The following is a 25,080-nucleotide window of genomic DNA, read 5'->3' on the forward strand; positions in this document are numbered from 1 at the left end:
TCCCTGTTGAACTCGGTATCAACTGTAAAAAAATACTTTTGATGCACTTATGTTTGGTTGTTGTTTCGATTAAATTAAAATCAGAATTGACAAATTTCTAGTGACCGACGGTATCAAAAAATGTTCAAATGTGTGTGAAATCTTATGGGACTTAACTGCTAAGGTCATCAGTCCCTAAGCTTACACACTACTTAACCTAAATTATCCTAAGGACACACACACACACACATCCATGCCTGAGGGACGACTCGTACCTCCGCCGAGACCAGCCTCACAGTCCATGACTGCAGCGCCTCAGACCGTTCGGGTAATCTCGCGCAGCCACCGACGGTATCCAAGTGAAATCTTGGTTAATATGGCTTAACCGTTATCCAGAGACTCACGATAAAAAAGAGCACACTTCGAATATTCAGTAAGGATTTGCATCACCTTAGCTGACTTTGGTGACTCATTGGATCATTATAGTGTAAAAAGAAATTGGTGAGGGAGTGTTTGACCGGGCATGGGAGCAGTCCCTATACTGTGTTCATCATAAGAATGAACCTGACATAAATATTTCACCACATATTCTTACGCGTTTGCCTGGATCTCGTTGGATTTCGTTTCTCGTGGAGCAGAAGCCAAGCTGTGTCCAGTACAGTCAAATACGATCATAGGGATACATTTTATACTACGTTACACGCACACAGAATGAGCGACAATGCAGCACAACAGCTTTACCGGCGCATTTAACCTGGGTAGCACTGGCCAGCTAGCTGGTCCAACTAACCTGCAATGATGTGAGCAGTTGCAGTTCAGTCATAAAAGGCGACGAGCAGAGAAACAATATAGTTTCGAATGTTATTTAAGTCTTAATGAGAATGAAATAATGTTCGGTAAAACTACAGCACTACCGCTCCTTCTTTGGTGATCGGGCGGAAATAATGAAATGTTCTCGTTCTCACCTAACAAAATGGTTCAAATGGCTCTGAGCACTATGGGACTTAACTGCTGAGGTCATCAGTCCCCTAGAACTTAGAACTACTTAAACCTAACAAACCTAAGGACATCACACACGTCCATGCCCGAGGCAGGATTCGAACCTGCGACCGTAGCGGTCACTCGGGTCCAGACTGTAGCGCCTAGAACCGCTCGGCCACCCCGGCCGGCCTCTCACCTAACAGAATATTACAATTACTACCAAGATTGATGAAAATTCCTAACTTATACACAGAGTAATTTTTCTGAGTGAGCTACGTGTGATGCAAAAGCACACTCCAAGGATTTCACCGTATTGTTGAATACTGACGCCACTGAAGGTATTAATTACAGTCAGTCGTCTGGTATTCTCTTAGGTCCTTCCTTAACCGAATCTGAGAAATACATTTTAGTTCTGGAACTGTCATCTGATGCGTGTATAACGAGTAGATCAACAACGGACCCCACGAAGCTACCCATGCGCCGCCGCATTTCTCCTGTTCGTTTATGATGTGCGTTTGGCAGTGACATGTGAAAAAGCTGCGTGCGTTAGTTCCAGAACGTCTGGCAGCTTAGCGGTCTTGTTCTTTCTCGCGACAAATCCCTTCGTTAACTTGGCTCCACATCAGTCCTGTTGGCTTCATAGTGTAATGGTACAGTGACAAATGTAAAAATGCAGCATTTGTATGATGTGCTCGATGCCGTGAAAATTATTATTTTTCAAGTTTCTACGCCACTTATCATCACTTAGGTTCGTGCGAGACTACAACTGTGGTACAAAACAATGGACGTAATCCAAATAAAGAGTATTTAGATTTTTATTTTTGTCCTAAAAATTAAATTGTTATGTTTTCTTAATTTAAGCAACCTTTATTAACAATCTTTCACAAAATATCGATAGTTAAGATTCACATTTGAAATGAAAACAGGAATTTCGCTTGCAGTGTGTAATTAGAAACAAGCAGTCGTGCATTATTGATAAAATGAGGATGAATTTTACAATTGGGAGATGTAGGTATTTCAAATTGAACGAAAAAATGGGATGACCAAGCCGAGTCGTAAACCAGCGATCCACAAACTGCACCAGACAAAATGATGATGAATTTTACAATTGCAAGATGTAGGTATTTCAAACAGAACGAAAGAAAAGGAATGACCAAGCAATCCACAAACTGCACCATATTATCAAGCAAGCTACAATGCTACCGATTCCGCTATTCATCCATTGTGCATTTTTATCTCAACTGTATCAAATGCTGTCCCTCGGAAAATTTCGAAACCGGTTTTTTGTCTGTAAATTTGTGAAAAACATTAAGAACAACCTACTTCTCGGCACTTTTTACCCGTGTTCCACAAGAGTGTTTCACTATGGAGCAGGAGGCAGCCTCAGCCATTTTCTTACTGCATATCAACAGCGCGGCAGACACAGCACAACAGTACAGAGACTGTGAGTGTACATGATTTTTTAAATAAAAACTACGTGGCTAAAGCGTGATTAACTTAGTATAAAGATATCTAATGCATAAGTGGCACCTACTTCCAAGAGCGTAACAACACCTTAGGCATCTGACCAATCATAACGTTTGTGTTTGTTTACATCAGGTTTATATTTGTTCAAATGTGTGTGAATTCCTAAGGGACCAAACTGCTGAGGTAATCGGTCCCTAGACCTACACACTACTTAAACTAACTTACGCTAAGAACAACACACACACCTATGCCCGAGGGAGAACTCGAACCTCCGGCGGGAGGGGACGCGCAATCCTGACATGGCGCCTCAAACCGCGCGGACACTCCGCGCCGCAGGTTTATTCTTACGATGAGCAAAATTTAGTCACGAGACTATGCCATTTTCGTGAATTACGCCAAGGCTCTCGATAGTGCATACACAGTGAGGCTTCCAACACTTGACTGTGAAATGTTATTAGGAGAAGAATCCTGTCTCAGCATTCAGTCTGCGCTGTGAATATATTCAATTTCCAGTCGATAAATAGGGAATGCAATATCGGGTAAACTTTTATATGAGCTACGGGTATCAGACTGCATTTTGAGACCGGCGGAGAAGCAAGAGAAGTATATAATTCGTGTACTTTCCTTTTGCTTGTGACTCATTAACAACATAAAGACCATTTTTAGGGTACTGTAACTCAATCGATAAAAACGGAACCCTTGTAGGACAACTTCGTTGCTCTTTTGTCTGTCTGTCTGTTAAGACCCCTTTTTATTAGGAAAGGGTAGATGTAGCACGTTGAAGTCTACGTCAATTAAGATATGCGGTCCCTTGGCAGTGTAATAAATTTAAGCCTTTAAATCAATGCATTCAAAAATATGGCCACTTATGTTGCAAATGTTTGATACGCGCAAACTCATTCATCAAAACCTAAATATGAACTATCTATGCCGGCCGCGGTGGCCAAGCGGTTCTAGTCGCTTCACTCCGGAACCGCGCTGCTGCTACGGTCCTCCCTCGGGCATGGGTGCGTGTGATGTCCTTAGGTTAGTTACGTTTAAGTAGTTCTAGGGGACTGATGACCTCAGATGTTAAGTCCCATAGTGCTCAGAGCCATTTGAACCATTTGAACTATCTATATACATAACTGAATTTCTTAGGAGCCTTCAAAGCAGGAGTCCTACTCGGATTTGTCTGGTTTTTACGTTTCTAGCGATGTTATCTACGAAGATGATGTGCGAGTTAAGATGTAGTCTCCTTTTTCCGAACGAGTTGAGTTCAACATCCGAATTATTTTACATTGTTTTAATTTTTCCGACGGCACTGTGTTTTCAGATGAATAGAGAGACATTCTATTCACCACGTCGAAAGACAGCTCCTAAGCTAACATTTCGTCTGCATAAGTTTAAAGATTACGAGACGCCGAAATCCAGCTTTGTTCCGCCAACTGCTCCATACCATGGTACTATCCAACAATTTAGAGTAAACGTTGATGCACCCAAACGAGCACGACTAATCCTTGTTGAGTAGTTGATGACGGATACCTTTTTGTAGTGGACAGCGACTCCGAGCACTGGCTCTTCACATAGTCTGGAATCTTGATCTGATGATGCTTATTATAACCGAAACAGATTACCTCCGGTAGAACGAAAACAGCTATTATAACTTTTACTTTTTTTGTAACTGCCTGCCAATATTTCTCGAGACGTTCTACGAATCATATCGCATCAAATTTAAGATGTGGTAGACCACACAGTGGTGGACGCTCAGCTAGTGTTTGAAAGGAGAGTACATAATAATTTGCTGCATGTTCAAAGTTTTTGGTCATTATTTGCTAACATTGGTATTGTAGGTTAAGTAGATGAATACAGTGAGTCACAAAGCGCCTGCCTGCAAGTTTACCGCAAATTGAGAGCAAGAGAGTGAGAGAGCGAAAGAGAGCGGTGGCCGGCCGCCGCCTCGGTGCAGCAACCGGTGGCCGGCGCGCGATAAGGCGTGGGCGGATGAGAGGCTGTGCCGCCGCCTTGCATCAGCCGCGCCGCCGCAGATGGCGTCTGCACGCGCCGCGCTCCGCTAGGCCCTCGCTCAGCTGCTTATCGGTCAGCCAGCGAGTCAGCTAGTCCCCCCCCCCCCCCACTCTCTCTCTCTCTCTCTCTCTCTCTCTCACCACTCCACATCGTTGATCGCTGCATATGCCCAGCCCCGTTCCATTCCGTTCTGCATATCTTTTCCCCTTCCACTCGTCCACTCGTTTACTAGTCCGTTTACAGAGAAACTTCTGAACAAAAAAATTTTCTTGTGTCCCCACTGGGAATTACAGACTTTTATTATCACTCGAAACAATTGTATGAAGAGAAAGGATGCAGAGGAACAAATACCACTCACTTTGTAATTGTCTACCTCTATTTTCCAATACTACTTGTAAATGCAGAACTGTTGGTCTAAATGGTTGCTTCAATTATTCGGATGGTGTATAACTTCTTAGCGTTTTTCCACGAGTTTCGTATACTCAACAGATGCATACAGGGTGTTACAAAAAGGTACGGCCAAACTTTCAGGAAACATTCCTCACACACAAATAAAGGAAAGATGTTATGTGGACATGTGTCCGGAAACGCTTAATTTCCATGTTAGAGCTCATTTTAGTTTCGTCAGTATGTACTGTGCTGTACATGTGTGGACTGACGAGAATCCGCACGCAATTGTGCAATCACGTCATCAACACAGATTTTCTGTGAACGTTTGGGCAGGCTTTGTTGCTGGTGTCTTGATTGGGCCCCATGTTCTTCCACCTACGCTCAATGGAGCACGTTATCATAATTTCATACGGGATACTCTACCTGTGCTGCTAGAACATGTGCCTTTACAAGTACGACACAACATGTGGTTCATGCACGATGGAGCTCCTGCACATTTCAGTCGAAGTGTTCGTACGCTTCTCAACAACAGATTCGGTGACCGATGGATTGGTAGAGGCGGACCAATTCCATGGCCTCCACGCTCTCCTGGCCTCAACCCTCTTTCATTTACGGGAGCATTTGAAACCTCTTGTCTACGCAACCCCGGTATCAAATGTAGAGACTCTTCGTGCTCGCATTGTGGACGGCTGTGATACAATACGCCATTCTCCAGGGCTCCATCAGCGCATCAGGGATTCCATGCGACGGAGGGTGGATGCATGCATGCTCGCTAAAGGAGGACATTTTGAACATCTCCTGTAACAAAGTGTTTGAAGTCACGCTGGTACGTTCTGTTGCTGTGTGTTTCCATTCCATGATTAATGTGATTTGAAGAGAAGTAATAAAATGAGCTCTAACATGGAAAGTAAGCGTTTCCGGACACATGTCCACATAACATTTTTTTTTTCTTTGTGTGTGAGGAATGTTTCCTGAAAGTTTGGCCGTACCTTTTTGCAACACCCTGTATAACATATACATTAGTCATAAATAATATTCTCTTCGCTATTTGCAACAGTCTGCCAACGCTGGGTAACATTTCGATTCCGCGACTGTAGAAATTGCTTGGTTTTCAAGCGAAGAACTCGTCGACCCATGTTCGGAGCTCATTTTCATCCGGAAAGGAAGTTCCTTGAAGGTTTTTCGATAAACAGCGGGGAAGGTGACAAATAGTTCAAATGGCTCTGAGCACTATGGGACTTAATATCTGAGGTCATCAGTCCCCTAGACTTAGAACTACTTAAACCTAACTAACCTAAGGACATCACACACATCCATGCCCGAGGGAGGATTTGAACCTGCGACTGCAGCAGCAGCGCGGTTCCGGACTAAAGAGCCTAGAAAAGGTGATAATTTGAGGGCGCAACGCCAGGAGAATAATGTGGGTGCGAAATGACTTCCAAACCCAACTCCTGTAAAGTGCTTTTTTGTCAGCACAACAGAATGCGCGTGGGCATTATCGCGCAGCAGCATCACTTCACGCAGACTTAATGGTTGTTGTTCGTGGACCGCGTCTTCAAGACGTCTCAGTTGTCGACAAGATGTGTCAGCAGTGATCGTTACACGTAGGGGAAGCAATTCATTGTATACCACACTGTCGCTGTTCAGGGGGGTTGGGGGGTTGCTGCTTTGTTTGGGCTCAAACATTTCTTTCGTTCCCTTCTTTTCTAGCGTCCACAGCTCCACTCGCTACCTCCAAATGACAAAATGACAACATGTAATCTCAAATAGCAACAATGAACTACAAACAAAAAAAGATAATCAGTAAATAAAGGCATAGCAACCGTAATATCAACCTGCAAAATAAAACGCTACGAACTTACAATCAACCTGAATCAATTATTCAAAACTAATCGTCTTTGAATTTTAGATGTAGACCCTCTGTGGTGTCACCGCCAGACACCACACTTGCTAGGTGCTAGCCTTTAAATCGGCCGCGGTCCGTTAGTATACGTCGGACCCGCGTGTCGCCACTATCAGTGATTGCAGACCGAGCGTTGCCACACGGCAGGTCTAGAGAGACTTCCTAGCACTCGCCCCAGTTGTACAACCGACTTTGCTAGCGATGGTTCACTGACAAAATACGCTCTCATTTGCCGAGACGATAGTTAGCATAGCCTTCAGCTACGTCATTTGCTACGACCTAGCAAGGCGCCATTATCATTTGCTGTTTATCTTGTGATGCATGTACCGTCAGACCCATGTTCACCAATTATGGATTAAAGTTAAGTATTCCACCAGCTACGTCCGTTTTTTCTAAAATTCTAATTTCCTTGTCCTGTTCCAGACCTCACGCCAGCTTGCGTGAGCTAAAACGCGTGCCTTTCGGCTTCCTCTAGTAAAACGGTGTTGGCTCTCCTGCCAACCCACAACACCCTCAACTAACATTTGCAGGATATTAACAGAAATAAAGACTAGCTGCTACCTATGGTTTCCTTGCTGATATACATTGTTTACGCGTTTTACAACTCTGTGATTTTCAGTCAACAAGCTTGGGTCTTTCGGTCGCAATAAAAACTTGATGTGTAGTCAGTATTTACGGTCACAGTCAGAAGAAAATTTAAATACCATCAATCGCGAATTTTAACCAACGTCACTGCAAACACTGTTACAATAGCGAAACGAAATTAATCCCTGAGATGAGAGTGGTCGTTTTCTGCAACTGTATGGTAAGTGCACTTTATAAAAAAGGGACGGCTTCACACTCCGTGCAACGTACTAAGCTTTCGCCACTTGAGAAAGTCACTAAGAAAAAAGAGAGATTGAAGGGAAATGCAACTTGGTCGAAAGATTTGTAAGGACATGCGGAAGAAAAAGAAAGAAAGAAAGACAGAAAAACGAATAAACCACTGAAACAAACACATTTTAATTTCCGCAAGAGAAGGTATTTGTTAACTGCAAGCCATGTTTACCTTTCAGGTTATTAACATTGGTCCATGTAGCCACCACCTGTACCCACGACAGCCTGAGAGTTTGTATGGGTACCGTTCACAATTGTCCGCAGCACTGTGGACTAAGAAATGTTCAAGGTGGCGTGACACAGCGCGTGCACAGCTTGAAGCTCGCACATTGCGTCCAGCATTTTCAATCATGGCAATAGCAAATACTTCAACAATTCGTGGTGCAATTGGTCGTCGTCCTCTCCCAGGAGCAATCCCGATATCGCCAGCTATTTCCAAATTCCGGATCATATTCAGCAACCCTGGTGCGGAAAAAGGACCTCTCCGTATTCCATTAACGAGTGGATATTCTTGCAGATCAACAGCACTATTCCTCTTTTGATAAAACAGCGATTTGTGCAAAACCCTGCTCAGCTTCTCCAGACCCCTGTTGGCTGTCTGTAGCTGCCACGATGCTTGTGCTTCAACCCTACGTCGTCGTACCAGAACCGGTATCTAAGGCGCTACAGTCATGGACTGTGCGGCTGTTCCCGGCGGAGGTTCGAGTCCTCCCTCGGGCATGGGTGTGTGTGTTTGTCCTTAGGAACCGCAAGACCGCTACGGTCGCAGGTTCGAATCCTGCCTAGGGCATGGATGTTTGTGTTGTCTTTAAGTTAGTTAGGTTTAACTAGTTCTAAGTTCTAGGGGACTAATGACCTCAGCAGTTGAGTCCCATAGTGCTCAGAGCCAGTTAATGTAGCGAAGCAAACGACAGACGTTCGAAATCTAAACTAATGAGGTCGTCCAGTAGAATATAAACAACAGATATTCCCAGTGGAGGTAGGAGTCTGCGCATATGGGACACTTGTAAAAACCTGCCTAAAGAGCGACCAGCACATGCCCTGGAGAAAAAATGATCCCTGTATTAGCCAACATCGTGTTTCCACATAGTTATAGCCAGTATACTCAGGCAGACAACCATTTTCGAACGGTCGACGAGGGACACTAGGTACATGCCATTGGCCCACCAGTACGACTGGGCATTCCTTCGGGTCTATAATAAGAGCCAAATGGCCCGTGAGAACGGTTTTCGTCGTTGGGAAATTAGACGTTGCTCGTGTAAGCTTTTGCTCGCACGCAGTATACTAGAACATAAATCTGCAGCGAGGTTCGGTTGGGACCGCGCCACGAACTGCGTGCCCTTGTTTTCGGGCCGAGTAGTATTTCTTTACAGGACATAAAATGGCTCAAATTAATGTCGGACCGAAAGAGCGGCCGGCATGCGCGGTGGGGCGGACAAATTTCGTGTGGATCGGAACGTCGGAAACCGCAGCGCAGCGGGAGCGGGGACGAGCAGCAAAAAGCCAGTCGGCCGGTGGCTGGCTACCTGTTGTGGCGGTTCACGCGCCGCTTGCTCCGGGCCTCGCCCAAATTACAGGGCCTGCCGCTGCTTCATTACACGGCCCGCGCATGCGCACACGCTCGGCGCTGGCGCTCTTCCGTTCCCAAGCGGACCGCGTGCTCTCTCGCTTTCCTCGATTCCCACCGCACTGTGCCCACGTTTTCCCCACTACCTGCGTGAAACTCACTTTTAATAAATCAGTAATACAGTTGGCATAGAAAACGTTAGACTTTTAATTTTTTGAGGACACATCCGTTATCATCTTCCGATTTTTTCAGTGTTTTAATTGTTTTCCCCTATTCTTCAACAACAACAAAAAATGGTTCAAATAGCTCTGAGCACTATGGGACTTAACTTCTGAGGTCATCAGTCCCCTAGAACTTAGAACTACTGAAACCTAACTAACCTAAGGACATCACACACATCCATGCCAGAGGTACGATTCGAACCTGCGACCGTAGCGGTCGCGCGGTTCCAGACTGTGGCGCCTAGAACCGCTTGGCCTCTCTGACCGGCGTTTGAAGAACATTCTGGACGATTCGAGCGAGTGATTTGGCCACCCACATCGCCCGACACGAATTCCGATGAACATTTATGGGCCATAATGAGAGGCCAGTTCGCGCACAAAATCCTGCACCGGCAACACTTTCGCAGTTATGTACTGCTGTAAATGCAGCATGGCTCAATATTTCTTCAGGAACAGTTCCAGCGGCTTCTTGGGTCCATGCCACGTCAAGTTGCTGCATTACGCGCTGTAAAATGAGGTCCGACACGATATTGGGAGGTATCCCATGACTTGGGTCACCTCAGTTTGTGTGACTAGACACTCGGCACATAGTGTCCACCGAGCGTTCCTAACATTACTGTTGCTTTCTTCTTTCGAGGTGGAGTACGATGTGTTCAGTGAAGAACGGCATGTTACGGACTCGCCTGTGCTTCAACAAGTGCGAACATGGAGGGAATACCTGTACGACAACCGCAACAACGCGAACAGAGTCCCGGCGCAGCCACTGCCTCGGAGCCACAACTGCCAGTTGTTTGGAAGCCTACTGGCTGCGCTTCCTTTTTTCGGTTCGGTTTCGACGCCGATTAGCGCCACAACACGCCCGCAGAGACCGCCGCTATCTCCGACACACACCGCTGGGGGCCCGTTGCCTAAGTCTCAGGGTCAAAGGACACGTGCTATCACTGTCTGATGTTAGAAGCACCAACCGCTGTTTTATTTACGCTTATCACCGCTGCTGAACTTGACCCGCGCTCGGTGAAAAAGAATCGTCCCATGCTGCAAAACATGTCAACTGTTCTCTTCTTTCGTCTCCTGGCGCCTGTCTCGCAGAGTGGCTGACGGAAGGAATGACCGTTTATTGTCTCAGACGCTGCACTTATTGCCACCACCACAAGTACTATTTTCAACACATTAGTAGTTTACCAGCGTGCTGTCTGATAACGCGATTAGGAAAGTCTTTCTTAAAACAAATTATGGAAGATTCTATTTAGAATTTTGTGATATTCTTGAGCTATGATAGTGTAGTGCAAATACGAAACAAATTTCAGAGTTAAAAATAGATGGGTCTTGCAGCAAACTAAGTAACAAAATTAATTTAGTATTACATGTATTACCGGCTTTACTCTTCTCACGTCTTTGTTCCTCTCATTCCACGCACTTTTAACAGTGTGAAGCAATGTCTCTCCATGTCCTCCTCCCCACCTTCGATCACCGTCACCAAGCTGGTGGTTCTTACTCACACAGTACTTCTTTCCACATAGTAAGTGAGTACCAAGTTTGACTGAAATCGATGTAAGGCTTTAGGAGGAGCTTTTCTCGTTTGACTTTGGCAGAGTGCCCACATGTGAAATATATTTTACACGTATTTAACATACGTCACATATATTTCTACAAACATTTCACCTGTATCTGTAGCGAATTTCGCCGTGCAGTTTAGTTTTAAGGCAGCTCAAGTGTTGATGACGCCGTATCCCCCTGGACTATGTGTCGTGCAGTGATACCGTTCTGTAAGTACGTCCAGCGGGATATGTGGCTACTATCTGCAAAATTTGTTGCAAATACAGTTATTAGCAGATAATAAATTTAAACGCCATGCATGGTTCAAATGGCTCTGAACACTATGCGACTTAACTTCTGAAGTCGTCAGTCGCCTAGAACTTAGAACTAATTAAACCTAACTAACCCAAGGACATCACACACATCCACGCACGAGGCAGGATCCGAACCTGCGACCGTAGCGGTCGCTCGGTTCCAGACTGTAGCGCCTAGAACCGCACGGCCACTCCGGCCGGCAAACGCCATGCATGATTCGACAGTTTTTCACGCATACCAATGTTTATGACGTCATATTTCCTGAACTGTGCGTCGTAAAATGATATAATTTTACACTTAGATTCAGTGGAATAAATGAATGATTACTGTCTGCAAAATGTCTCGTGAATAAATTTTATGGTAAAGAAACAATGAACTAAAACGTCCTGCCTGATGCGGTAGTTTCACTACATAAACAGCGAAAATGTAGTTTGCGATATACGTTTTCCCTTTCATCATTTTGTGGGCTTGTCGGGGAGAAAAAGTTTCTTAAAGGTTTGAAATTATGTCTAAAGTTTGCTGCAGGTCACTAAGTACTCTCATTCTCAAATAATGGATGAGCAGTCGCGTGTGGTGACCAGACAGGTTTTTCACCCCCATCGTCGCCCCTCTGATATGCACGTGGTTCTTGTGGCCACAGCTATTCTTTACAGACAGTAAGCGATCTTAATTACTTTTAAATAGATTGTGGGAGGAACAGTGATCAATGTTGTTACAAATATTTACTATCAAAACAGTCTCGATCACAAATTATTTGTTCCGGCGACCGGTTTCGACGACAACTGTGATCGTCTTCAGACCAATGAGGAAGAACCTACTTCTGGTGGTAAATCACTAGTGATTTACCACCAGAAGGAGGTTCTTACTCACCAGAAGGAGGTTCTTACTCACTGGTCTGAAGATGACCACAGTTGTCGTCGAAACCGGTCACCGGAATAAATCATTTGTGATCAAGACTGTTTTTGATAGTAAAAAAAAAAAGTAAGCGGTATGTGTACAAAGGTGATTGAAATCGGTCCACCTGTTTAGGACGAAATGTGGAACACACATACATTCATATATACATACGTACATCGGTTACTATAATGCATATGGATTAATAGCAGTAATTCAGGTTGACGTAGCTACATGTGACTGTAACTCAACCGAGGATGAAACGTGGTGCCGAAACGTGTGGTGTTAATAAAAGCAAAAAGTGACTGGAGAAGTAAAAATAATTTCATAAATTTGGAAAACAGTCGCTGACTTCAGTTGACTACCACTGAACTTGGGTAAATTTGTGCAGTTATTTTTGTCAGACTTTGTTGATCATTTTTATTGTACACGCCGTGCCTTCCCTCTAGCAGCACGTTAGACGCAGTGCCCTAGGGATGTCGGTGTGAAGGTTGGCGGTAACGGCGTCGGCCGGCTGGTGCAGCGGCCCGGGTTCACGCGGTTCCCACGGCTGCGGCCGACCCGCGCCTCGGCCTGCCCGCACAGCCGTCTCCTCCCGGGCTCTTGCGCAGTCCGTTTAGCGTTCCTCAGCACTGCACGTCTTCCCCTGCGCAGTTCATATTCTCACCACACATTTTCCGTTCAACTACACTGTTCTGACATCAGACAATCATCCTCTCACATTATCTTCACAACTGCCGAGATACTGACGATTTAGGATAAAACGAATCGAAAATTAGGAAACTTATTAATTCAGCAGCTTTTGGCTGTTTAAAGTGTCTTTTTCAGTATCAGTTGTGATATCCCTGCCTCCGTTAGCCACTTGCTGTGCAAACTTCCTGCCTCCCTAGCAAAGAAGCTGGATGTCAGATTTTCCTTTCATCTACTTTAGGGCCTTAACGACACTTACTAGAAACTCTACTCCTTTTCGGTATGAAGACTTCGATTGAGAGAAAGTTTTCATTAAATGCTTCTTAGTTGTAATCCACGTCATGTTATACAATGAGATCACAAAAGTCATGGAATATCTCCTAACATCATGTTGTGCCTTCTTTTGCCGGCCGTGATGCAGCAGTTCGACGTGGCACGGACTCAAGTCGTTGGAAGTCCCTTGAAGAAGTACTGAGCCACGCTGCTGCTGCAGGGCTCCATAATTGCGGAATTGTTGCCAGTGCAGGATTTTGCGCATGAGCTGACTTCTCGAGTATGTCACATAAATGTTCGATGGCATTTATGTTGTGCGACCTCGGTGGCTAAATCATTCGCTCGAATTGTCCAGAATGTTCTTCGAACCAATCATGAACAACTGTGCCCCGCTGACATGGCGCATTGTCACCTATAAAATTTTCATCGTCCTTTGGAGACATGAAGTCCATGAATGACTGCAGATGGTCTCCAAGTAGCCGAACATAACCACTTCCAGTCAATGATCGGTTCACTTTGGCCAGAGGGCCCAGTCCATTCCCTGTCAACACGGGTCACACCATTATGGAACCATCACTAGCTTGCTGAGTGCTTTGTTGGCTCCCTGGATCCATGACTTCCTGGCGTCTGCGCCATGCTTGATTCCTACCATCAGGTTTTGCCAACTGAAACTTGGACTCACCTGACCTGAACATCGTTTATCAGTCGTCTACGGTCGAAACATCTATCCAGCCCATCACAAAGGAATTCCAAACTGCATCAGTGTGCTCTGCAAGTACTATAACAATTAGGCCGGAAGAGAGAAAACTTGAATTTCATGGTCGAACGGCTACTCATAAGCGACACATCACGCCAGTAAATGCAAACGACGCCTCGCTTGGTGCAAGGAGCGTAAACATTGGACGATTGGACAGTGCAAAAACGGTGTGGAGTGACGAATCACGGTACACAATGTGGCGATGTGATGGCGGGGTGTGGGTATGGCGAATGCCCGGTGAACGTCATCTACCAGCGTGTGTAGTGCCAACAGTAAAATTCGTTGGCGGTGGTGTTGTGGTGTGGTCGTGTTTACCGTGGAGGGGGCTTGCACCCCTTGTTGTTTTGCGTGGCACTATCACAGCACAGCCCTACATTGATGTTTTAAGCACCTTCTTGCTTCCGTCTGTAGAAGAGCAATTCGAAGATGGCGATTGCTGATCAAGGAACTGTTCATAATGCACGGCCTGTGGCGGAGTGGTTACACGATAATAACATTCCCGTCGTGGACTGGCCTCCACACAGTACAAAATGTTCAAATGTGTGTGAAATCCTATGGGACTTAACTGCTAAGGTCATCAGTCCCTAAGCTTACACACTACTTAACCTAAATTATCTTAAGGAGAAACACACACACCCATGTCCGAGGGAGGACTCGAACCTCCGCCGGCACCAGCCGCATAGTCCTTGACTGCAGCGCCTCAGACCACTGGGCTAATCCCGCGCTGCCCTGCACAGAGGCCTGAATCCTGTAGAATACTTTTGGGATGATTTGGAACGCCGACTTCGTGCCAGGCCTCACCGACCGACATCGATACCTCTCCTCAGTGCAGCACTCCGCGAAGAATGGGCTGCCATTTCCCAAGTAACCTACCAGCACCTGATTGTACGTATGCCTGCGAGAGTGGAAGCTGTCGTCAAGGCTAAGGGTGGGCCAACACCCTACTGTATTCCAGCATTACCGATGGAGGGCGCCACGAACTTGTAAGTCATTTTCAGCCAGATGTCCGGATACTTTGGATCACATAGTATACATGTCTAGCTCAGATTACCACTCTACGTTTTAAGTTGTTAATTTCCGTCGTGGGGAATAATCACGTCGCAAACCTTTTCACATGAATCACCTGAATACACATGGCCGGCAGAAGTGGCCGAGCGGTTGTAGGCGCTACAGTCGGGAACCGCGCGACCGCTACGGCCGCAGGTTCGAATCCTGCCTCGGGCATGGGTGTGTGTGATGTCCTTAGTTAGGTTTAAGTAGTTCTAAGTTCTAGGGGACTGATGACCTCAGGAGTTAAGTCCCATGTCCTCAGAGCCATTTGAACCATTTTTTGAACACAAATGACAGCTCAGCTAATGCAATGTCCTTTTCACCTTGTGTGCGCGGTACTAGCGCCGTTTTTATATGTGCATATTGCTATCGCATGACTTTCAGTTGTCTCACATGTCTAATCCAGCAGCTGTAGCCTGTGCAGTTAGATTTAGGAAGTTAGTCGTCGTGCTACTGTGCGTAGTTCCGACTGTGTTCTGTAGCGGTGCGCGGTGGCTTGTTGCAGGCGTGGACGCGTTCGCGTACGACCCGCACAAGTTCGCGATGGACTACCACGGGCTGGGCTTCCGCGAGTGCGCGGCCGAGGTGGCGCGCTACCTGGTGACGGTGGAGGGGCTGGACGTGCAGGACCCGCTGCGCCTGCGCCTCATGTCGCACCTGCAGTGCTGCGCCGCGCAGCGCGAGCTCGCCGCCAAGCAGGCCGGCCCGCCGCCCGCATGGCCCTACCCTCCCGCCCCCGCGCCCGCGCCGCAGCCCTACGGCGCCGAGCACCCGTTCGCCGCCGAGCTGGCGGCCGCCTCCTCGGGGGCGGGCGCCGCCTCCGGGGGCGGCGGCGGCGCCGCCGGGCTGCACCACGGCTCGCACCACCAGCAGCAGCAGCACCAACACCAGCACCAAACGCAGCAGCAGCAGTGCCATACGCCGCCCACCTCCACTGCCGTCTCCTCGGCGGGCAGGCACCCTCAGCAGCAGAACCCCGCGACGACGAGCGCCACGTCGGCGGCCGGCGCCGCCTCCCTGGGCTACGCGGCGCCGCCGCCCTCGCAGTACCACATGAGTCTCAACTCGTTCCCCTCGGCGTCGGGCGGCGCGCACCACCAGACGCCCTTCAACTCGGCCGGCGCGAAGCCGTACCGGCCGTGGGGCGCCGAGGTCGCCTACTGAACGCCCGTGTTCCGTCGACTCACATCTTCGTCTACAGACTATACTCCGAGGACAGTATGTCGAAGAGATTCTGCGATATTCTTCTAGTCTCTGGGAAACCTCGCACCAGTAGCAACGATTTCCGTACGGCTACAAAGTAACTTCGAGGGTCGATCACTTATATACATATACGAGAAGAAAGCTTTTCTATGCAGCAGTGTGCGCCAAGCTTAGAGATTAAAATTATTTCTGACAGGAACTCATATATTTCTGGTCGCAGAAAACGCTGTCAGTCAGAGCTGTTCTATCCTGACGTACAGAGCAGCACAGTACTCTGCCGTCGCTTCTTGCCTACCTTTTGATACTCCATCGTAATACTCGTACTTTTGTAAGTAGAAATTGGACAGATCCAATCAAATTATATGGATTTATAAATTATCTCTATTCCTCTCTATGCTTCGTTACGGGTAACAAGAAGAAATAAGCCCAAGAAAAGATTCTTTCTTCTGACACTGAAAAGTACCAATAAGATTGAATTTGATTCGTTGTTCGTGGGAAATATAGTAACACAGAATAAATATCTGACTAGCAAACAGGCGAATTCGGTACAGGAAATACATCACTAAAAGTGAACTGGCGTTCAGTATTTAAATGGAATTATGTCTCAAACATTTTTGCAAAATTTAATTTCGAACACGATAGGTTCTAATAACCAAAACAATAGAGAATTTATTTTCTAAATGTTCTTTAAGACAGACAAACTGAATGATGTAGCAATCGCGTATTTTGCGAGGGTAAATGAAACAAAGAATCAGAACATTATTCTACATATGTTAATCTTTACGAGTTTACATTTATCACCTGAGCAATAGTATTCTTTTGCTCTCGTAGTAGAAGGTCACCAAACCCACATACAGCAAACTGACCTTTGCTTCCTTACTCTGTACCTAACTCTAAATGATAATTGGGTTGTAGGCAACATAACTGAGACGCTGCCCCGTATAGATCTTCCAATTTCCCCCTACTTAACTCAAGTACTGTATGGTATTGTCTTGTAACTGTAGAGAAGGACGTTGGCTATTCAGTTTCTCACAGTAATTGTCAGCAGTAAGCACTTCGAACAGTTCGTATCAATACAAAAAAAGCTAAAAAATGCTAAATTAACGACGCAAAGACCGTCATATGAAACTTGTAACAGGTAACAAGGATTTTGAATTCTGTGTGGCTCCTTCGTCTAGTTATCGTCATTGCAAGTTACATCATTTCATACTAGTGAAATTTAGTATTTCACCGTACACCGTCGAGTTCAACAGATGCTCTGTTACAGCTGGTTTAAGACCCTCGAGCATGTCACTAATCGTGAAGATCAATGCACAAATGGTGACATAAATAATTAATCGATCCTGCGCACAGCTCCAAAAGAAAAAATTTTTTTTTAGAAAATTATCCTTTAAAAGTGGTCGACCCTAGTAACATAACAGAAGATTTCACAAGAAGTGGATTCTGTAGCCTAAAATAGTAGTTTCCAGTTTCAAGAAGTGATCGTCACAGGAGAAGAATTATTCCCGTGTTGTATAGGTTCAAAACTTTTGGGAAAAACTTCTAAGTGCAACTCTATCTTGCAAAATTCTCGCGATCGAGCTACATCGCAAACAAAGCTTTCTACTTGTCATTTCCCATGAGTAGTTTCCGGCTCCAAGGGCAGCTACAAAGAAAGCACGGAATTGACTGTGATCGCCGACCTGTGATAGGAAAGGCACATATTTCTGCTTTCATTCCATATCTGTCCTACAGAAATATTGTTGGTAATGTGACGTAGAGTAACTTGCGGCCCTAGTAAAAAAAAAAAAATATATATCATTGAGATCTTATTCTGCGCTAGAGGTTGCCGCTATGACAAGCCTTACAGGCAGAATTAATAAGTTCGTGCTTCAGACAAAACCAGCACAGAATGTGCTAAACAAGTTCCTTCCATTGCATAATTGACTGGGTTTCTGAAGTGCCCTATGTCGTCTGTGAGTCAACCAACAGAGCACAGTAAACACTAAGGTACCTGCTGTAAATTATCACGCGACATTTTTTGTTGCGTTATATTCCAAATATGCTAGTCGATTTGCCTGTGTGCCTTTTTCTCTGTAAGTTATCTCGTGTCTTGTTTATATGTGTGTGTGTGTGAAAGCATTTGCAAGCACGGCGTGTGAGTTGTTGAATAATCACGAGTTATGACTCAGTATTACTAATGTTTCCACGCAAGTGTCTTCTGAAGTGGGCCGATCGGTTGCACTGCAGTATTAAATATGTGACAATACTGGTGTCTTTCTAATGTGCCTTTTCTGATGTCAAATGCCATCTTAAATTATCTTTTGTACATAGAAGTATATTTTTGAGTAAACTGATCTCATATTTTGAATAAATATATACTAGAGAATTGATCTCACAAAGATTAAAAATGGAAATAAATACCTGAAATTTAACTTGTTGAAATTCATTTCTTAGAAGACTTAGAACCCTTCGCATATATGTTGTTTTCAGGAAAGCAGAGCAAAAGCAGACCGTAAATTCGAAAGGTAAGATTAGATTAGATTAATACTAGTTCCATGGATCATGAATACAATATTTCGTAATGATGTGGAACGAGTCAAATTTTCCAATACATGACATAATTAAGTTAATTTAACAACATAATTAAGTTAATATAACAACTTTTTATTGTATTTTATTTTTTAATTTTTTTATAATTTTTATTGTTTTTTTTTCTTTTTTTCTTAATTTATATCTAAAAATTCCTCTATGGAGTAGAAGGAGTTGTCATTCAGAAATTCTTTTAATTTCTTCTTAAATACTTGTTGGTTATCTGTCAGACTTTTGATACTATTTGGTAAGTGACCAAAGACTTTAGTGGCAGTATAATTCACCCCTTTCTGTGCCAAAGTTAGATTTAATCTTGAATAGTGAAGATCATCCTTTCTCCTAGTATTGTAATTATGCACACTGCTATTACTTTTGAATTGGGTTTGGTTGTTAATAACAAATTTCATAAGAGAGTATATATACTGAGAAGCTATTGTGAATATCCCTAGATCCTTAAATAAATGTCTGCAGGATGATCTTGGGTGGACTCCAGCTATTATTCTGATTACACGCTTTTGTGCAATAAATACTTAATTCCTCAGTGATGAATTACCCCAAAATATGACGCCATATGCAAGCAATGAGCGAAAATAGGCGTAGTAAGCTAAGACATATACACAAACAGCGCGTAACACTTTTCCACACAGTCAGATGTGAGAAGAGAGACGGAAAACCACTGACTGCACTTGAAATTATCAGCATAGTTAGATCAATAAGAACTGAGTTGTCTTCTTCAATAAGATACTTGTGTTACATATGTACACCACCATTAAGTGAGGCATGTGAACATAATATTCCAAATTAGTCCCATATTAAACTTTTGTTGAAATAACCCAGTAAATGAAAATAGCTTTTATGCAGTTGTTTTTCAGCACTTCTGTTATTCAACAGTTCATTCTGATAGGAGCGCTACATGCACACTGTTACCAGGATATACAAAATTTGACAGGTGTCAGTACATGTGGAGACACCGTTATATATTGTTCACACTATTTGTTATCCGTGAAGTGCTGGTGCAGGGGCCGCGATTCTACGTCTTTTTTTCTGTTGGGATCCCGTCTTACACACGAATATCTATTCAATAGTATTATAAAAAAATTTAATGATCGTATGGCAATGCTGGCCGGGAGGACCCATACGGGGAAGTTCGGCAGCCGAGTGCGAGTCTTATTGCAGTCGACGCCACATTGCAATTAGCGCGCCAGTGATGAGCATGACATGACAATGAGGACAACACAACACCCAGTCCACGAGCGGGGAAAATGTCCAAACCGGCCGGGATTCGAACCCGGGACGGCTGCATAGGAGGCAAGCACTTAACCATCCAGCTAAGCAGGCGGACAAAATAGTATTTTAATTTGTACAGGGTGAAATCCGAGGAAAACGACAAACCATATTCCTGACTAGCGTCCATTCACCTACGTAAAACTCAGTAGCTTGGTCAAACGTACCCTTTAATATAGACAAGACATACATATCTCACAGCTGACAGAAGGTAATAACCCTACTCGAAGACCCTTATAACTGTATATGCATTTATCGACACAGAATAGGTAATATCTTTCGCATTATGAAAAGAATAGTTTTTAATTCCATTCAGCAATTTACCTAGAGGAAAACACTTTAAATTTCTGTACAATTCAAAGGAATTATTACCTTTCATCGAAATAGCTACTTACCTGGTAGCACTTCAGAATAGCATTTATGATACTCTCTTTCCCCACCTCTTATTGTACTTCGATTATTATTTATTAGACGTTCAGAATGGTATCCAACATCAGCTATTTCAGAACTTGTTCTATTCTGTTGTACCTCAAACACTGCACCGGATTTTCTTATTCACTTAAGCGCAGGTCTTCCATTTTTAGTTCAGTGTAGCTTTCCTTCTGCTTTATTAATTACGAGAGAATTTCAGATTGATGATAAATTCCGCATTGTTATTAAAACATCACGTACATTTCAGACAAGAGCAATAACAACACTACAGAATTCTGCCATCCTCCCTTGAAATCAAAACGACGTACAACAGTTACGCAGGAAACGAAAAAACAAAGTAAAATTACCGATCACAACGCAATCTCTTATCCACTTCACAAGGAGATTTTGAAAGTTCAAGTACGCAAAGAAACAAACATTGACACAGACCACTACCTAACTAAATTTAAAGCCTCAACAGTCAAGCAAAAGAATGTCTGTAATTACTGAATTTGATACTAGTAAAATCCAACCAGTATCAGCAAACAAAGTACAGAACGCAAGCACAAAATTGGAACCAATTCAAGTAACAAGCTTATCAAAACTATCCGTAATTAAATTCCTTTACAAAGGTGAATGAAGCACCCAGATACGAACAGACGGTAAAATTTATAGACACAAAGCATCGAGACATGAAATAGAAACAAATCAAAAAATGCATATAGTACGTTCCTAGCAAGTGCAAAAGAAGTTTCAAAATTAATTAGATGAACAAAAAGACAGCATTAAAACTGTTAACTCCGTGAATTTGAAGAAGACTCGAAAAAGTTAAAAACGAACACGTTAGGATTTTTTATAAAACATTTAAAACTAACCTAAATAGGTACCAGTCACAAAATCTCTGTTTCATGAAGGAATATAAATAGTTGGCACTTAGACAAGAAAACTACAGAGAATCTTTTACGTGTTTTAAAGAGCTGATACATTATCCTGAGCCCAAAAAATGATTTCTGTCAAAAATTCCCCCAAAAAAATCCAGATTCCTAAGCATCAAATGATAAAGTACTACAAAGATTAAAAGACTAAAAAATAACAAAGCAGGATGGAAACGAAGAACACCTGTCGGCCATTCTGGTCACCGCTGGGCCAATCGGGAGCGACCGACCGCCGTGTCATCCTCACCAAAGACTGAGGCGGGTCCCCCGCATAGGAGTCGTCTATGTTGACCACTCTGGTAAGTAGGCAGACCAAGTACCGTAGCTCTTACCCAGAACAAATTTTAATACAGAAAAAATATTCTCGGCCATCAAAAAACTTATGATGATAAAATGTTTCGTACCTTTGCAGATTTTTAAATAAACTTACGATTCTATATACCGTAAGTCCCTCATTCAAATTCTGAAACAACAAGCGTGGACCTCAGAACCATTGCGATTGTTAGTGAAAGACTGAATGTTAGAAAACCTGAGGCAAAATTCAGAGGAGAATTTGGAAATTAAAGCAGGGGGAGACGAGGTGATGGCCTTTGATTACTTTTCAATGTGTCTTTCAAAAAAACTATCAAAGAGTGTCGAAAACTAAAATCGGAGTTTGAAACTGACGAAACAATCAAATTAGGAAAAATTAATATTGCGTTAGACTGCTTAGTTTTTCCAGACGATCTGGCAGCTCTATGTTAACACATTCTAGAAAAAAGAGTAGGTTTGCAAAATCATTAGAAAAAGAAAATAATATATCTCTCTAGCTACAACATGGCATGCAAAATCTTAAAACTGTACACGGGAAAATCGAGAAAGTATCTCTGTTCAAATATTTAGGCGAAACCATTCAGGAAACAGGCCTGGTTGTAAGAAACGTGCATCAAAATAGAAAAATCCTTCAGACTTACAACGATATCTATAACAAAAAATGCGTCTGAAAACACAGCAAAATGAGGCTCTTCTTCAATTCTCAAACCAGAGTGTCTTTATAGGGCTGAAACACTCAATTCAATAGAAAGAGACACATTGAAGAAATCAAAAAGAGAGAAAGAAAAGCAATCAGAAAAAGTTTAGGTCCAAATTGTACTGAAGAGGAAACGTAGAGACTAAGAACAAACAAAGAACCTGAGTAGTGTATCAAAATGTATTCGGATATGGAAAAACGCCGGGTAAAATACTGGAAGCATATGAAATGAATAGAACCAACTAGGTTAGCTAGACAGGTTGTGAAATTCAACGACAGTCGCAGTAAAGCTAAAATTGCAACAGCTGAATAAATCGGTGCAGTAAAACAAGACCTGAAGGAAGCAAAAGTAACACAACTTGGTATACTAAACAGAAAAGTGAGGCATGAAACACCAAGAAGACCCCAACATTGTGGTCTGACGAGCGGAAAAGGGTCCGTTCTGAGAGAATTAGTCTTGCGCTCGCAAAGAAAAGCTGAAACAAAACTCTGAACAGCCGTGTCACCCTCAGCAGTCAGACGTCACCGGGAGTGGATACTGAGGGGCACGTGGTGAACACACCGCTCTCCCGGCCGTTGTTAGTTTTCGTGACCGAGGCTGCTATTTTTCTATCAAGTAGCTCCTCAATTGGGCTCACAAGGATTGCGTGCACCCTGCTTGCCAACATCGCTCGGCAGACCCGGACGGTCTGTAACCGACCCCCTTCCTATTCGGCCTATTGGATTGTGATATAATTGACCGTAATCGCGTATTCCAAGTGAAATTTTGCAGTGAGTAAGGCTAAAGTTACCGAAGGAAAATAATACCGATTAGTGAGAGGGAAGTGTATGACAACCCTTCTGAAGGAAGTATGTTTTCTAAACCTAATCTAAGTACAGATAATAATTTTGAATTGGGCGGAATATAGTGCAATCGCTCACGAACCACACAAGGAGTGGGGGGGAAGGGTACCTCGTAATATTTTAATACAAAAAATACTGATAATACAAAAAATACTGATTAGTTAAAAAAGGATAATTAAACATTCGTCAACCTACTAGGTCAATGGATATCCAAAGTCCTAAGAAAAGTAACGGTAAAGAAAATTAAGCAAATAATCACTCGCTTGACAACAGAATGTTGTCACGCCTTTCCACAACACAACAGTTTACGAGAAAACAAATAAATAGGAAAGCACTGCATTTGCAGTCACTTATTCTGAAATCCTAAGTGTTGAAAGTACAGTTAAATGAAGTTGCTGGTTAAATAAATGACTGACTGTAACCGAAACTTGTTTTCGTAAAAAACGATTTTCAGTAACCTAAGCATAACGTAATGCAAAATTTGGAAAAAAAGACAATTAATTTACTTTTAATTGCTGAAAGAATGAACTTGATTTACTTTAATGAAATGAGCAACTGATTTACGTTTAGCATAACAATAAGGTACGTACCAAGCCAGTAGAAGTCACTCGCTACGCTAAATACAGAATAAATGAAATTGCGCACACTTAATTTGTGCTGTATCTTTAATTATTAGTTTTGCCAGTGAAATTTTACCTTACTTTATGTGAGTGAAGTTAATACTCAAAACTGCAAATTAGTTAAGCCTTTGTTATGCAATATAAGAACGAAGAGTTACTTACGTCGTAAAATTTTAGCTGAAACTGGTCATTAGCAAACAAACAAAACTGGCAGTAAATAGTTAATCACTTGTCATATTTTTACTACACTCACTCGAAGTTGCTCTGCTTCCTCTCTGTTCGTAGAGCGACAGAGACTTCGACTGTCCATACGCAAAGATAAACAACGGCACAGCTACTGAAATTCCATCTTGGCTGTCGATACATTTAAATAAAGTTCCCTTGGCTATTACCCAGCGATTTAAAATATTTACATTATAATTACAATCTACATCTACATCTACATGGTTACTCTGCAATTTACACTTAAGTGCAGTGAACACATGGTGTGTTGTGGGGGGGATCACTCTGTTGTAGAAAGAATTCAAAAGCCAAGATCGCTTACATATTGTTTACTAGATGACCGGTTTCAACACACTAAAGGTGCCATCGTCGGATCTGAATGTAGATTAACATGTATAAATAATTTGGATATAACGATACAGGAGGCAGACCAGCTGATATAAAATCATTGTCGCAGAAATAAAAATTAAAAAATAACTGCTCTAATGGTCATACTATTCCATCAGATATACAAAACCTAAGTCACACGATAAAAACTAGTTTTTATCTTGTGACTTCGGTTTTATACAGGGTGTTACAAAAAGGTACGGCCAAACTTTCAGGAAACATTCCTCACGCTCAAATAAAGAAAAGATGTTATGTGGACATGTGTCCGAAAACGCTTAATTTCCATGTTAGAGCTCATTTTAGTTTCGTCAGTATGTACTGTACTTCCTCGATTCACCGACAGTTGGCCCAATTGAAGGAAGGTAATGTTGACTTCGGTGCTTGTGTTGACATGCGACTCATTGCTCTACAGTACTAGCATCAAGCACATCAGTACGTAGCATTGTTGGTGATGTCTTGATTGGGCCCCATGTTCTTCCACCTACGCTCAATGGAGCACGTTATCATGATTTCATACGGGATACTCTACCTGTGCTGCTAGAACATGTGCCTTTACAAGTACGACACAACATGTGGTTCATGCATGATGGAGCTCCTGCACATTTCAGTCGAAGTGTTCGTACGCTTCTCAACAACAGATTCGGTGACCGATGGATTGGTAGAGGCGGACCAATTCCATGGCCTCCACG

The 25,080-nt window shown here is 43.4% G+C and overlaps 1 protein-coding gene across 1 annotated transcript in view; it reads left to right on the forward strand.

Annotated features, from left to right (window-relative positions):
* LOC124591583 (hairy/enhancer-of-split related with YRPW motif protein) overlaps window positions 1-18,523 on the forward strand; it is a 110,089-nt gene extending 91,566 nt beyond the window's left edge. Inside the window, exon 6 of the mRNA XM_047131748.1 lies at window positions 15,412-18,523. Within this exon, the coding sequence (XP_046987704.1) occupies window positions 15,412-16,070 (659 nt within the window). The 3' untranslated portion in view covers window positions 16,071-18,523. The remainder of the gene's footprint in view (window positions 1-15,411) is intronic.
* Window positions 18,524-25,080: the final 6,557 nt, after the last annotated feature.

Source organism: Schistocerca americana, chromosome 1 (assembly GCF_021461395.2).
Source record: "Schistocerca americana isolate TAMUIC-IGC-003095 chromosome 1, iqSchAmer2.1, whole genome shotgun sequence".
In the NCBI taxonomy this organism is placed as follows: domain Eukaryota; kingdom Metazoa; phylum Arthropoda; class Insecta; order Orthoptera; family Acrididae; genus Schistocerca; species Schistocerca americana.